General features: G+C 44.1%; 2 protein-coding genes across 3 annotated transcripts; both read left to right on the top strand.

The window, feature by feature from the left end:
* The first annotated feature begins 1812 nt into the window (after window positions 1-1812).
* Window positions 1813-14320, top strand: LOC6542159. 2 transcript variants are annotated; one of them, XM_001969251.3, is made up of 7 exons: window positions 1813-1858; window positions 11843-12023; window positions 12082-12423; window positions 12483-12765; window positions 12848-13086; window positions 13137-13835; window positions 13908-14320. In XM_001969251.3, exons 2-7 carry the CDS (start codon window positions 11866-11868, stop codon window positions 14008-14010), a joined length of 1824 nt encoding a protein of 607 aa, XP_001969287.1. In that variant the 5' UTR covers window positions 1813-1858; window positions 11843-11865; the 3' UTR covers window positions 14011-14320. The 2 variants fall into 2 exon arrangements, with proteins under 2 accessions (XP_001969287.1, XP_026834673.1); XM_026978872.1 differs by lacking the exons at window positions 1813-1858; window positions 12483-12765; window positions 12848-13086; window positions 13137-13835; window positions 13908-14320 and having other exon boundaries at window positions 11824-12023; window positions 12149-12203.
* A 434-nt stretch (window positions 14321-14754) lies between these two features.
* On the top strand, window positions 14755-15440 carry LOC6542190 (cyclin-dependent kinases regulatory subunit). Its single transcript, XM_001969252.3, has 2 exons — window positions 14755-15134; window positions 15218-15440. The coding sequence occupies exons 1-2, from the start codon at window positions 15079-15081 to the stop codon at window positions 15384-15386; spliced, it is 225 nt and encodes a 74-aa protein (XP_001969288.1). The 5' UTR covers window positions 14755-15078; the 3' UTR covers window positions 15387-15440.
* Window positions 15441-16276: the final 836 nt, after the last annotated feature.

Here is a 16276-nt window from a genome sequence, read left to right on the forward strand (position 1 = left end):
GGTGCTGGCGCACAAAAAATGGCACAGACTTGCTATAAAATAAATTAATCTGCCGCACAACACTTGTCAAATGGGCGTGGCACGCCCCTACCATATTTTGCCCTTTTGTATAGTCTAGCTCATTTGGAGCGGCGTCATCATCATCATCTGAAACATCTGTGCTCCCCGCTTTTCTGACCGAGCTTGCCGCACTTTTACTTTCCTGGCTTCTATCATTTCGATTGTACAGAAGGTATACCGAATATTACATTTTTAGATGTCAAATTGGAGCTCTACTTTTCTACTTTTGTCTATAATAGTTGGTGTAAATAAAATAAAGAAGAAAGTTGGTTACTTTGAGTTCTTGTGTTCAGCAGCCTATCATATTTGAAATTTGAAACAGATGGCAAGGCAGTTTTATTGTCCTAACAATTTTCTAAAGGGTATTTAAGAGTGCTTAAGAACATACCAGATGTCCTCTTAGCGGTTTTTATTTTCAGGGGGATTTCCCTTCAGTGTCAATGCAACCATTGTTTCGCCTGTTTCGCCGCTTCTCTAGATTTTTCTTGGTCTTCCGAGGCGACTCCGCTTTCCCTGTTTCCCCATTTCCCCGCTTTTCCCGCTTTCCGCAACTCTTCACACCAAATGTGTTTACTTCTGCGCCATTTATCTTGCTTTGGCGCCTTGCGACTACAATGAGCGTGCGGGAGCGAGAGGGCTGCGGTGTCAGAAAGGGACGGCTGCAGGCCTGGCCTTGTTGAAGCTTTCTTTCCGTTTCTATTTGGTTTCTTCCCTTCTGCCGGTCCTGCGAATGGAAAAGTCAGCGCGGAAATTCCAAAATGCCGCCACTGCTGTCCCAGTCGCTCTTCTTGGCTCTTCTGGGCTCCTTCCTTCCTTCCGTTCTTGGTAACAATTTAATTTTTCCCCGCATAGTTTCCCCGACGTTGGCTGCGCTTAATGGCAGGCAAGTGTTCACCAGACGGATTATACATTTTGGCCTCGCGAATTATATATGCAAACGAGCCCAGAATTTCGCTGATTGCTGGAGCGAATAATGGAGTCAGTATGCTGCGATGTATGGCTGTGTATTTTTTGGATAAGCGAAGTTATGCAATCTGGGCAAGAGGAGGGGAGGAGAAGCATCAGGGGTGCTGCTGCCCCACAATTTGTTCATTAATAATTCATTATTTTAGTGATCCGTGTCACCGGTCCGCGGACCACGTAATCCCCTGCATTCGCTCGAAAGTTTGCCGCTCAAATCCTGTGGCCCACAGCTTGCTGATTAAGACTGTCCGTTCAATAGCTGCCACTAATCGCTTCTTAAACACAATACAAGCCAACTGCGGATTTTGCGACCCAAAGCCAGCGGCAAAGTGGATGAACCAGAAGCCACTGGATCGCGGTGCTGTCGCAATAAATGCTCGAGTGTACAGGGAATTGTAAATTATAATGGACATTCTAGTAGGTTGAAGTAAGTGGAGTGAATACAAATTCCTGTGTTCCAGCTAATAAAAATAGCTTTTTATATCCACCGTTCAATGACTACTATATTATGCACAATTAAACATGTAATATGTTGGAATGTAGTTGCTCAGCTTTATTTTCAATATTAATATAAATATTTAAAATGCATTACAATACATTACTTATTTGCTTTGCATACTGACATATTAATCTATCTATTTGTAGTATAAACCGAATTCTTGTTTTCTTTGTATCCTTATTAATAGAAGGACCATCGAAAGTCCATTACTGCAGCGTATCCTTTCATCAATCAGAACAGGGCAGAACAATATGTCGGGCAATCAGGACACGTCAAATTTACCTACTTGTCCCTCCGCCGGAGAAGTCTATCTAAAAATGTGAGCCCCGAAATTCCGTAAGTTCAGCAAAGTGGTTTATATAATGTTTTTGGCCGCACTACGCCACGAGCAGCTGGCGGTGACAGTGATGCACTGTCTATGAAGTCGACGGAAAAATCCCGGCGCAAAGGCTGCACCTAATGGCGGGTGCTGGCGCATTCATATTTATTAACTTGGCCAGCAACGGAGGCCCTGACCCGCAGCGTATGGGCCAAGTCAGCGGCTAGCCTGACCTTGCTGACGACAAATCTCACTTCGATCAAGTGGGCGGAGCCGCGGGGTATGCGGTCCGGGGAATTGGGAGGAAATGCGGAACGGGTATCAATCAATAGCCATTGATTCGAGCCACTGGGTGGGCCATGGTCTCGTTGGCGCCAATTAAGTGCCCATAAAAAACGAGCTCGAGCGCTGCCAGTTTGCCGCTTGTTGCCCGATTGTCTCAACAGCAACGTGTAGTGTGTGCGGGTGGCATTAGTGCTATTTCTTTTTCTCTCCTTTTTTGTTGGGTCTCCAAGTGGCCATTAGGGGAATTCAAGCCGCAGACTCAGAGGAGATGGTCCCAGAGGCCATTCCTAGTACTTTTCACCACGAAATTACAAACTTTTCCAGTATCAACGAAGTAAATAGTATCAATCAAAAACAGGCGGAAACAAAAGGCCAATTCGAAAGAAGTCTTTTTCTACTGATTATTAATAAAAGTTTTATTGAATTTTGGTTATATGTCCTCTTTGTTCATCGTAAGGCAATCAATTTTGTATGCATACAAAAATGTGTTCAGAATCTAAGCAGAAATTGTACTAAATAAAATTTGCTTAATGGTATAAAACCGTCTGTCAGATATCGTATCGGTGCAATAGTAGTATTTAACAATTAATAACTATCCTCATTTTTCCTGAACTTCATATTTGAATGTTATCTAAGCGATTTGTTCACATAAAAAGTTAGCGAGAGTTGCATGTGTCCTGCTAACAAACCGAAAAGTGGTATCTCTTTCGGGGAACGCCCTCAGATTAACACTAGCCGTCGCTCCCCTGGCAGTGTACTGCAAAATGTTTGCCCAAGGAGCCAGATACTTTCAAGTACTTCACATGCTCCACAATTCAGCGTGGCAGGGTAAGGGAGAAGGGAGAGGGGTGGGGTAGTGTCCTAGAAGTGTGTCAACTCAGCCACCCACGGCAGTCAACATGGGGCACAGGGCTTCTGTAGTGTTGCATACTTTTTGGCGCCTCAAATGTTTGCTCGGTTGGGGCGGGGGGCGTGGCCAGTCACGCTGAACATGCCAGCATTAAAGCTATTTTGCATATCTGTTGCACTTTCTCTGCGAGATGCTGCAGCCATGCCGAAGCTCAAATGTAATTAGCAAATGGATGTGGCTGTTGGTTCTCCGAAAACCAAGATAAATTAAACAATTGTGGGTTTCGGCGGGAACTACAGGGTTTTTAATATTTAAATGTACAGACAAAAGAGTATTTTCTTTAATATTGCACCGCAGGGTATTGCACCCATTCATCCATTCAATTGCCTTAAAACCTAAGGATTATTTTAAATAAACGTATACATTAAATGTGTACACTTGAACTCAGGAGTAATATCTATTATAAATACTTAAAAGCCAACAAGCAAAATAAGTTTGTTGGAGAATGGCCATTAATTTAATTGAACAATGGACTTCATACCTATTTTTGTGTTACTTCTCCTTTTGTCTGTTTTGTGAAAAGTCAAACATAGGTAAGCCACTTCGATTATGTATATTTTTAGACTGAGCCTTAAGCCTGCCCCAAGGGTCCTTATTCTCCTTCCAGGCTCATTGACCTTTTCGCAAGCGGGAGAAAGCCCTTCTTACTCGGTTAGTGGGAAAAGAAAAACAGGTAGGCAGGAAATGGACAGAAACAGGACAGAGCTGGCCAGCAGTTGCCTTCGGCAGGTTAAGCCGTAATTCGCAAATTGACTGAAAATCACAGGGCGATTCGGGGCATGAAACACCTACTGATGCTCTCAAGCGGTTTGCATTTTGATTGGGTCGAAAGGAAAGTCGAGGCTTCCTAAACGTATTTGACAGTTTGTTGGAAGACTTTCCTTCGGGTAGCGAGGATTCTTGTTATCCTTTCATACGGAGTTTGTTTTTTTATGTCTGTAATTCCAAGCCCTTGCTGCATTTGTCTTATTGCCTTATTTGAAATTTCCCGCTTTACGGCTGGCTGTGAAATAAGGGGACGAACTCGTTTATTACTTTAAGTAGCTTCTAAGCCAACAAAAACGAGCGCATGAAAAACTAGACAACAAAGAGGCTGCAAAGGGAAAGCAGAGAAAGCGGGGAGCAAAAAACAGAGAGCATTTAAAGTCGCCGCAAAGTCGGACGGAAAAGCAAAAGAAAAACGTGTCCTGCAACTAACATTTTTATAGCAGAGAGCATTCTGTTGTAGCCCATTTTCCACCCACTTTTAGAAGGCGCTCTCTCTTATTTTAAGGTTGCTCTGTTACCCGGTAATTTATAATCCTCTGTTTTGATACTACAATTTATAAATTACTATATAAGGGATGCCATTTATTCCATTAATTTTAAATAGGGGATATGCGTTTGATGTTGGCAATTCAATAGAATTGCCTCGATTTTTTAGAGATTTAACAGAGCGTAACGGATTCTGTTAGTTAACATTAGCAGAGACATTTACCGTGCCGATGTTGCGAGCTCCCATGCGAGAAAAAAATTACAGCACACTACCATTTTTTAACTTTTTTATTAATTTAAAAAATGTAAAAGGATTTGGCATGAAAAGTATATCCACCAATTTTGCATAACAGCATACCATTTTTTTTAGTCTGCACTTGTAAATAATATCATACTATTAACAACCTCATTTTGCTCTTCGCCCAAGGCATTTTCAATTTGGAGCCATCATCAAGGACAAAAATATTCAAAACGCCGGCACCAAAATGTAATTTCCTCCACATAATAATTATAAATATTATTCCAATTTCTCAAGCCCCGTTCCACCGTCGAGCGGCTCTCGAGGAAAAGTTATCCACTCATCTCGCATGTCTAACGAGCATAAACGAGCCACCAACTCACGCAGCCAAGGCCAAGGAAAATGGTTAATGCGTGTGGAGCGGGGGCGGTGCACAGGGCGTATGAGCGATATGAATTCGCATGTGGGCGGAGTTCAACCCATCAGCAGACAGCTGTTGCTGACACCCGACCACCAAATCCGTGGAGTCATTCGGGTGGCTGATTGCGCCATCTTCTGGTTTATATTTTTACGGTATTTTAATTTAATGCCTGTTGACATTTGGTTACAACGGCGACAACAATGTCCTGGTCGGCACCTTGCTCCCGCCCCAATTACGAAACTTCGAGGCGGTTGTGTTGCGCCAAATTTACTTGGAGATAAATTGTTTGGTTTCCTTCCTCCAGCGCCCACGACTAGCTGATGGGACACTTGTGGTTGAGTGGTGCGGTGTCTCAGTGGCCCACTCTTAATAATGTTTTTCGTATGCATGACAACGACTGTGAATTGAGTTGCGCAGGGCGATGAGAGTTTGCTCATTAGTACAATTTTTTGGACAGACACGTAAATTGTTTTGAAATATGTCGGCGGCAAGCAAGCGTAAATATTTGAGTACTTTAATTGCCGTCTAGGAAAGTAAGACATAAAATTTCGGGAACACATTGTTTTGAAATATGTATTAACATGCACTTCATGGAAAATGTTTGTTTTTTTTATCAATTATAAATGTGTAATTCCTAAGATGGTGGATTATATAAGTAAACGCATATTTAAAAAGTTGAAGTGTATAGTTTTAATCGCTGTCTTAAAAATATCTTGCTGTACTCACAATGTAAATCCTTTTATTGCCAAAATTCTGCAACAAAATTGATTCGTTCAAGTCTGCTGCACTTCCAGGCATTAAACCAGAATTTGCATTTTGAGAATCAAATTTAAGGCTTATCTCAAAGCTGCACAAGTCAACCGAATGGAAATTTTTAGGTTGACGATAATGACGTTCTGGTATGGAAAATTGCATTATTGTTGGGCAAGGCAACGGCCAAAGGTCCAAATGGTCGTAATTAATCATTTTAGGGGCAAGGAATGCCTTCGGCCTTAATGCCACACCCATATACGTGGTTGAGGTAAACCTTACGCTACAGCCATGAAATGGCTTTTGGGCCATAAAAATCTTAAGCCAGGGTATGGCCGGAATGTGACAAAAAATAAAAAAATAAACAGAAGGCAATGGCCTTGGTGTATTGCACATAAAAGTTGAGCTTATAATCCATTTAATTGATTTATACACATACGTTTTAATGAAGCTGCAATACAGGAAAGCAGTTTAGTCACGTCCCTCCACCCAAAGCGTTTAAAATGCATTAGTTTCGCTTAATTAATACCGAAATGATTGCCTAAAGGGCAATTCTCACCTTGCCGTTGAGGGAAATACACGGCTGAAATTTAATCTCCGACAACTATACACGGAAATTTCGGAAATTTCGATACAATTTTAATTAATATTTCCTCTTCACCCGCCACCCGCCACCCGCTCGAATATGCAACATGACGTTGTGTAGGAATTACTGCCGTAGCAAGGAAACAATTAGCTTCTGACCACGGGAAACTGACCAAATTATGTTGATTTGTTTCCCATTTTGCGAAATATTTCAAACATGCCCTCGCTTTTTGTGGGTAGTGGGCGACTCGGTGGAATTATCTTCCATGTGGCATGTTATGTTCTGATTGCGTTGATGCTACTGCTCATTAACATGCTAAACTGGGATAGGAAAATGAGTTAGTTGGACTAAATTGATTTTGGACAGAGGATTAAAGGACCTGTAAGACAAAGCAAAACTCGTACCATTGTTTTTAGTGTAACCCCTCTATAGCAGCTAAAATGTATATGGGAAGTAAATCGGAAAAGCGTATTCATCATTTGGAGCATTGATAAAATCAACCCTGAATGCAAAAACTGCAATGACAACGTCTGAGCCCACAGAATTTGCATGTCAATATGGTAAGCCCAAGCAGCCCGAATATACATAAGTTAAGCTAAAAAGAGCCAAAAAGTACGCAGTAAGGCCGCAAACTCATGCAGACAAAAAAAAAGAGACAGACCAGAAAAGGGAAAATAACTGAGAAATTTGTATTTATACAGTTGCCAGGTTTTTTGGCGTAGAGAGACAAACAACAGCAGGATGTGGCACAGAAAAAAGGACAACAAACAACAAGCTCCAGGAGCCCAAAGAAATGCAAACAACAAACTGCAAACTAAAAGCGCATTTCGAAAATCGAAAAGACCCAAAGAGCCACAAATATGCAACCGCAACAGACCAACTCAAAAGCCACGCCCCCACACACACATGCACTTCCACTTGCTGTTGTGTGCGAGTGTGTGTGTGTGTGTGTGTGTGTGTGTGTGTGTGTGTGTGCGGCAAGCGAGATAAATGCATGGAACGCGCACAATTAAATATTCAGAGCGAATATTTTTTGTCGGTCCCCGCCAGTTGCCATTGCAGTTGAGCGCCAACTATGCAGCCAACTAACCAAAGTAAATTAAAGCTCAAACGGGAGCTTGCATTCTCATACTTTAAAGTCATTTTATTTGTATATTTACGATTGCTAACAATCTGGCTAATAGTGTAGATCTCTCTATCCTTCCAGCTGTGTAACAGTATCTTCACTAATAGAGGGGTACACACAATTCGAGTTCGCCCAGTCCTGAAATGTAAAGTTACCTCTGGAAATGTTAACGCCAGGCAAGATATGCTCTTACCACATGTAATGCATCAGTTTTAGCCACATTCGGATAAGTAAGGCAAAGGCGTGCTGCACTTAGTAGGCAGAAAGTTGTTAATTTTTAATTCAAGTATTCATTTTTTATCCTTGAACTGCAGTTTTTAAGTAGTAGCAGGTAACTTCTAAAAGACACACTTCTAGACTAAATATTGATTGCGTATTTTGGGAGTATCCAATTAGTTTTTAAATCTAGTTCTTTAGTCATGAAACCCCCGCCGCAAACAATGAGTACCCTTCGCGGCTTCCACACACAATTGACTGGGTAAAAACAGGGGGAGAGCAACAAAGCCTTGCGGTGAATGGGAAAAGAGCTGGAAAAGCGGAAAAGCAAGCAGGCCCAGCTGTCAAAGGTACAGTAGCTGCCGTGTGTGTCCGGATCTGCATATGGGAAAGAGACTTCGAGTCGCTGTCAGAGGAAGAGGCTCTCCCACGTCGATGGCGACAATGATGGTGGCGATGATGACAGCGCTGGCGTGGCGGATGCGGTTTTTGTTTCCGGATTGCGGTCCAAGGCTGGAAAAGCGGACCGCGCTAGTGGCTACTAAGCTGTGTCCATTTGCTGTTATCAGTCGTTAGCGCTTGCAATTCGGTTGAGCTGCCATTGGGAACATTTCTGGTGCTTGTGTATCCATTTTGTGTGTTGAAGTTTTCCCATTTAAATGCGACAACTTCCTGGCCCTTGAATTGACACTGGTTCCGACCCGCCCGCACCGCCCACACCGCCTGCACCGCCCACTTGGCTCTCTGGGAAAAGTTACTCGGCTGCATTTCCTGCTGCAAAATGTTGCATTTCCTCTGCTTCTCTGGACACTGGGCAAAGTTTACGAGCTAAACTTATTTGGATAATTAAGTGGACCAATTTCGGACGTTAAGCTGGATCGACTTTGATGCAAACAGGTTTAGTTGAAGGGAGAGACACATGGTTAATCCCTTTATTGCTCCGTGCATTTTCCCAACCCTCCTGGATTCGGCATCTGCACCTGGCCAGCTGAGAGAAACTCATATTTCTATAATTATTATTTTTCCAGCGCTGACAATGGAAAAAGGTCAAAAATATGGACGCACACATGGTCGCATATAAACAAGAGGAACTAGGGGGGATGGGGAATGCCGGGAGCTTCAACCAGTTTGCAGTGGCACCACGGCGTATACGTAATTTGCATTACAATGAACTCGACACACCCCGTGCCCCGTTCTTTCCACCGCTTGTCGTTCATTGCTGCAAGGTGTATAATTTTGATAGCAATTCTACAAAGGCCACAGGACTGCAGTTGGAGAGGGGGAGAAGGAGGGCTGAGGCGCTGGGTGAACGCTGCATTTCAATTGGAATAACAATAATTGTTTGCAGCAGCCACAGCAACAGAGCGCCTCCAACTCCCCCAGCCCCGAAAATTCCCCACCCACATTGTATTGCTTTGTTTTGTGGCTTGGCAATTCTTGCTCTTCTGACGCTTTCCCCGCCCCTCCCCATTTTCAGTCGCCCACTTTTGCAGGAAAATGGCAGGAGCGGATGTTGAGTGTCAGTGACTGCCACGCCCCCTTTGAATGGCACCTCCCAAAGCGGCTATCTAACCTTTTGTTGCCGGGAAAACCCTTGGATTCAGTCCAACCACACACAGTTTCGTGAACAAATATATTTAATTTTATTTTTAAATTCTAAAAAGTTGATCTAAGCTCATTAAAGTAATATATTGTATGACACAGCGTAGCTCATTAAAATAAGTTCATGCAGGGGTGTCAAAAGTATTTACACAAAATTCAGGTGCCCAAAATCTTTAAAAATAATTGCTCTGTAATTTAAATACCTGTTACCTATGAATATATCATTCAATAAATTATTTAGTTAATTTATAGAGTAGGAGCTAAAAACAAAAGGCTCATTTTAGCAACACTCCAGCTCAATTATTTAGCAGCTTTAAGTAAATTGTTAAGTTCCTCCGAAAGTCACTTAATCGGGCTTAAGTAGTTTATCACTGCTTACTCTGGAAAATATCCGCCCGTTCCCAACAATTTTCCCGCCCCTAACTGAGAAAATGTTTTGCCCGTTTCACGCTCTAAGTGATTTTCAATTATGAAGGGCGACAGGCGGAGATTGGGAGGAACTACAATAGCTGCGGAAATTTCAGGAACTGTGCATAAAGTTTTACCTGGGGGAAAATAAAAAATGTCTTGCATAAAAAGTTTTTAATTGCCATGTGCTCTTGGCCGAAAAAAGCACGAGGCGGCGAGGGAAGTTTGCTGTAGTAATTAGTTGGGCCTGCTTCCAGCTGCAAATTAAGCCATAATTATGCACAGCCAGCGACACTTTCAAGGAGTTGGCTGAGCCGTCAAGGGGCTCAGTGCAAACTGTGCAGCCGCTGAACAGAACAGCCTCCCAAACCACAGGCATCGCAAAGTCTAACCGCAACAATTGGCCAACAAGTTGTCGCTGGTCAACAGTTCATGCAACATCAACACAAATAGGGATTCAAAATATTTGCTTAAAACATAAAGTTGCTCCTCGCAGCGGCATTGAGCTGGAACGTTTGGAGCTGGAACAATTTGAGCGAAATGCAACGGTGGCAACCGATGGAACACTCGCAGGACGATTCTCTCCTCCGCCAAAAGGACTCGGCAGTGAGCAAGACGGTGACAGGGCGCCGACAATTGCAGCTGCCTTTTATTCTAGAAGTTCTGAAGCTCTGCATTCTGCATTCTGTATTCTGGTCATAGACCATTTTCCACCATTGTTACGCCAGATTGCTGATGAAGGCGACGGAGGGGGGACCAGGGGGGGACAAGGACATGACTGATAAGCGTGGCAGCGACGCTGTCAAAGGTTGTGATTGATGCACACAGGTTGTAGCTGCTGTCAGGACAGTGGACATTGAGTGCGAATCACGATCAGCCGCAATTGAGATGGGTCCTGAAGACAAAAAACATAAAGAGCAAACAGGTTAATAGTGCAAATCAAAAAAATATCTTTGAAATATGCTAATCCCAACTGGCAGGTCAGAAAATGCACATCAGAAAAAACTGCTAACGATATGCTGTTTATCTATCTGTATGTAAATATGCATGCGATTTGTGGCGAATTAAAATGCATTTCGTTTCAGTATTTATATGGGAATAATCTACATTTACATTACATATACGCCTTTCATTTATCAAAAAATCAATAGAAATTCCAAATATTCTTTCAACTTTCATCAAAGGACTGCATATATGTATGTATAATATCGTATCATATCATATCATAAATAATTTATTTCCTCACAAATAATTTCAGAGAATAAAATAAAATTATTTTAAGGTGTTTTGTTTGTTTACTTAATATTCTTTATATAACAAACCTTTTACGGTGGTAATTTTTATAAGCAAACAAATTGTTGCTCCTTCTAAATGCTTCCTCCGTACCATATAAATATATGGCAACAAATTCACATAAATATTGGTTCTGAAAAATGTTAAGAAAGGTTTAAGCATGTATTTCAATAATATGATAATTATAATTTGAATGAATAACTATTGTGATCTGTTTAAGTGTCGACAAGATGATATTACACAAATTTGTAGGCAAGCAGCTTTAATTTCATGTAGGTCCAGTTCAATAGTTTCGACTCTTTCTCGGAGGCTCCACTGTACAATAATTGCTGTTGGTCTTTCACCTTTGCCACTGTCAGCGCACTAACTGCAAACGATGTTTTCTCGATGAAGCTCAACTGCAGTCGCACACACGTGCAAGGACAATCACCTGAACACACACACTCACGCACACACACACACGCACACACAGCGAGGAACAGGCAGTGGTGTGCGTGTGTGCTGAAACTCGGCGCTCGGCAGGAGGTTTGTTTTTCACTGTGACACTAATGTCTTTTTCTTGCTCTTTTTCTGCCGACCACCCACTTGGCCTTTGGCACTTTGTCAATTCGCAAACAAAAACGAATTGCACGCAGGATTATCGAGGAACACACACACGTACGCACAGGTGTACAGTGTGCCCTCGCGCTTTGCATTTCTGGCTGTGGTTTTTGCTCCTTGGCCCAACAGGGTTTCCCCACTGAATAATGTATATATAAGAATATATCAGGGCGAAAGTTGGAACACCGTTTTGGATATAGATGGGATGTACTTTTCGAATTTAAAAAGTGGAAAGTTTCTCTTGGGATTTTTTGTCAAGTCCAAGCTCATTTAGTGAACAGTACCTTAAAATCCTTGACTATCGGCCTGCAGCAGCATATATTTTGTAGTCGAAGATGGAAGAAGCTCCAGTGCCCCCCGCGGTTCCAGATCGCAAGCCATGTGGAACGTTCAAGCCGCCGATCGTCTACCAGAAGCTGATGGTGGACAACCTGACCGTCATCCGACCGCCCATCCTGAAGATCTTCTACTGGGAGAGCTTCGACATAACGGGGTGAGAAGGAACCTGCGTCCAGGTAGCGTCCAGGCTATAATTATCCACCCATGCCCAGCCTGAATCGGAAGCTGCGTTCGAACCGCATAGAGCACGAGCATACCTTCAAGATCCCCATTCGCCAGATCCACAGTCATCCCCTGAAAATGGTCTTCTGGCTGCGCAATCTCGCGTCCAAGAACGCCAAGTTGACGCTGAAGCGCATCCAGAACTGCCAGTGCCAGCCGCTGCAGACCCAAGTGGGTTTCAACCAGTTCCGGCAGCTCTTCCACTGCCCACACCGCAGACTGCTGCACGTCAGCCAGGAAATCCTGGACATCAAGCCGGACGAGGTGGTGGCCCTCACCGTAACGGCCTACTTCTTCCTGTACGGCGAGCACCTGCTCACCTACGAAGTGCAGTAAGCGTAGTATGATGTACAAATATTAATATATAATCACATCACAATATGTTGTTCAGCACCGAAGACAACCGCAAGTTTCTATGGCACTTTCACCTGGAGATCTCGTCCTTCGACCCCGAAAAGTGCCTACTCACAAAGGAGCTGCTGCCGGTAAACATTAAAAACTATTACCACATAACGCAGCCGTTGTGGGTCCAGAACATCACGATGTCCCACTTGTCCTTCTCGTTCGCCTCAAGGGATCGTGGCCTCAAGCTGCTCAATATGAATCTCACCGTGCCGCGCCAGAGTGTGTGGCCCCTTCTGGTGGACTACCGACCCCTGGACTACGAAAATGAGGTAATCCTGGCAAAAGCTAACAGCGATTTTCCCACAGTTGTAATGCCTAACCTGTGATTATGGTTTATATAATGTAACGCAGGCGGAAATAGTCTTAACCTATGAAAATACCAAGGCACGCTACAAAATTAAGGGACGCGGTGTGCTGGCAGACGAGAAGGAGCAGACGGACATGCCCCTGAAGGAGCGGGAGTGCGCCGACTTCCTGCACGTCATCTATCCCAATAGGTTGAACTTCGAGGTCTGCCTGCGCGAGGATCGGACGCAGCTCGTCAATGTGCACAACTATGGACAGCAGTGCATGGAGTTCCGTTGGCAGAGGTAAGATGGAAGGATGAGGATAAGGATATTTAAATGACTTACCCTTGCAGCTACATAATCAACGACTTCTTCTCGGTTGTGTTCAACCCGCCCTTTTTCCGCCTCAAGGGCCACCACTCGAAGTTGTGCGAGATCCGGGTGACGGTGTTCGACCGACTGGTGCACTTCCGCCGCATTCCCATCGTGATGGAGGTGCACCGCATCCTCGATCGCGCCACCATCATAGCAAAGCAGGAGCTCGAGGAGGTGGAGTCCATCGACGACCCCAAGTGGAAGGAGGACAGCTACGTGGAGCACGTTTATCTGCACCTGAACATCCGATCCACCATCAAGCCCGCCATGGACTCCGATGAGGTGGAACCGGGCGACAGGATCGACCCCACGGCTGGTCCAGAGCCCTGCAGCCAATTTGGTCCTGGGGAAGCCAGCAGAGCCAACGGCTCGGGCGACGGTCCAGCTACTCCTGCACCGAGCGCCGAGGAGCAGCGCAAGGAGGCCGAGCGCAAGGAGCTGATCACCCGGCTGGTGGCCAAGAACAAGCTCAGCCCCAACGAGGTCATCGAGCTCAGCATGGCCATCGACCAACGCATCACCATCTTCGAGAAGCTCTTCTGGAAGTACCTCAGCAAGTCCAAGTTCATGCGAATCAACAGCGACCGCAAGCGGCAGAAGGTGGTCAAGACCTACGAGCAGGTGGTGTCCCCGGACAAGACGACTCCCCTGGAGGCAGCCACCGAAATCGATCGAAAGTAGGCATATTTATTGGAATTTATTTAATTATTAACAGTATAGGAAGCCGTTGATTATACCATCACTTCCAGTCACGTCATGGATCTGCTGTCCCGACTGATGCAGGAGGCCATCAACGACTTGGCCAAGAACTGGATCTTTATTCCGGCGCAGTACTACGAACGCAACCATTAGGTGTTCCCACCTTTGACTAAATGCATTCCACCTTCAGCGACCCCCGCAATCCGTATCCTTGGTTTTCCTGGTCGTTGCGTTGCACTTCGCTTTGCGTTGTCCGCGCCGCAAAATTTATGTAAGATTTCGCACGAGCTGAAAGCCGATGCCGAAAATTCTGCCGAATTTATGTGTCTGCAGGCAGCCTTTTAGGGCTTTCACGCAGACAGGGGGCGTGGTCGTTTGGGGAGTTTAATAGTAATGGTCAGGCAATTTTACGCGAGTATTTATATGTTTTTCGGCGCTTGCTTTTAGTTTGTGCGGAAAGCTTTCAAGTGGTCAAATGCTCGCCCGTTTTGTGCCTTAATCTTCGCATGTGTAGCCACAATTTCTAGGTAAGCTAATCTGAGGTAAGCTAATCTGAGGTTTCACTGGCAAGCTTACAATTGTTCATATGTATCATTAAGATTTAATTACCTGCTATTTTAGACAATTGGCTTGGAAAAGCATCCAAAAAATAAAATAAATTCTACAAATATTTTGATAAAATTTTTTACTATTTTTTATAGAATTTGAGTCTGTAAATTGTAAATTTAACAAGGCGATTGTTTTTCACAGCGACAGAAACCTGAAATGCACGTTTATTTTAAAATTTGAATTGCCCGGGCTCGGTATTTCTTCGATGTGCCTCGAACGGTCACTCTCTATCCGTGACACCCACCAAGCTCAGCGCGTGCACAAGCCGTGCGCAGCGAGAGCACTGAAATGGTATTTTTCGGAGCAAATGGTATTTTACCGTGTTGCCACCACGGCCACACTTAAATCTAGCGCGTCACTTGATTTAAAAAAATTGCAAACCAAACGTAAATTTCAGCATAAAACTAGCCCGAATTGTGATAAAAAGCGAGGAACGCAGGCCGAAAAGCGTCAGCAGTGTTTGCCCATTGATATTGCGTGCCGGGCCAGTTGCGACAGCGAATCCGCCGCAGCCGCCCTCACCGGTCCAAAAAAGAGACGCCAAATTCCGCAGCGCGCACTTCGCACTCCCTTTGCATCGGAATTTACCTGGAATTCGGAGCAGCGGCCACGATGAGCAAGGACATTTACTACTCCGACAAGTACTACGATGAGCAGTTCGAGTACAGGTGAGTGATGCCGTGATGCCGTGATCCCTGATCCCGCCACCAGTTGGATCCAGTGACGCAACTGTAAACTCTTCATCCCGCAGACATGTGGTTTTGCCCAAGGAGCTGGTCAAAATGGTGCCCAAGACCCATCTGATGACGGAGGCCGAGTGGCGATCCATCGGCGTGCAGCAGTCGCGCGGCTGGATCCACTACATGATCCACAAGCCGGAGCCCCACATCCTCCTGTTTCGGCGGCCCAAAACGGATTAGCCAACAACAAATGCATCACACACACATACTTCTCTACCTATAGCCTGTAGCACATACCTATATATCCGGCAGCTGCTGCCGATATTCTGTACTGGCGGTGGTGGTGGTTGCTGCCAAACAACCAACTGTTGCACGAACATCAACAACATCATCATCATCACCATCACCATCACCATCATCATTATAGGTACTCAGGAATCCCCTAGGAACTGCTCATTGTGCTGTTTTTGCTTCGTAATACTCTCTTTTACCATGTTTGCGCCGCACACAAATGTCATTATGCCCCTTCTACAAAAATAGCACTAGAGCTACTGATAAGTTTGCCATTTTCGTTCACTAAGTGCTGGGAGATATTTTTGAGCCAGCGTCGCCGGCTCGTTTCTCCAGCAGCCACGAATTTTACCATACTTTATGTTGCCATTTCGAAACGGAAGCGAAAAGAAGAATTTGCTCACTTTTTATAAGCTTAAATGAAATCTGATTTGTGATCTTGAAATTCTTAATCAATAATGCATATGTTTACACATAATATAATAAACTTAAAATAAATATGTTTAATGTATGGAGAAGCTTGAAGCGTTGATTGCTTGAAGTTTTCCTCAGTCGATTAAATCCTTATGTTTTTATTATCAAGTTCTGCGTTCCAAATGGTTATAGAGAAACGTACTTTAAGCCAGCCCATTGTTAGATTTTATGTGAGTGAGTGCTTTGATTTTATATTTCGATCGCAGCTTCGTTTTATAGATCGTGCAGGTAAGTAAAAAATATAAACAACCGCCATGTAATGCAATACTTTGTATGAGCAGAATCTCGATTATAAGAATAACTTTTTGTTTACTAACTAGTTCTAACTCGATTGCTTCTTAGGCCCCCCACCAACGGCTCATCCT

This window comes from Drosophila erecta, unplaced genomic scaffold (genome assembly GCF_003286155.1).
Source record: "Drosophila erecta strain 14021-0224.00,06,07 unplaced genomic scaffold, DereRS2 tig00000055-arrow-pilon, whole genome shotgun sequence".
NCBI classification, from domain to species: Eukaryota; Metazoa; Arthropoda; class Insecta; order Diptera; family Drosophilidae; genus Drosophila; species Drosophila erecta.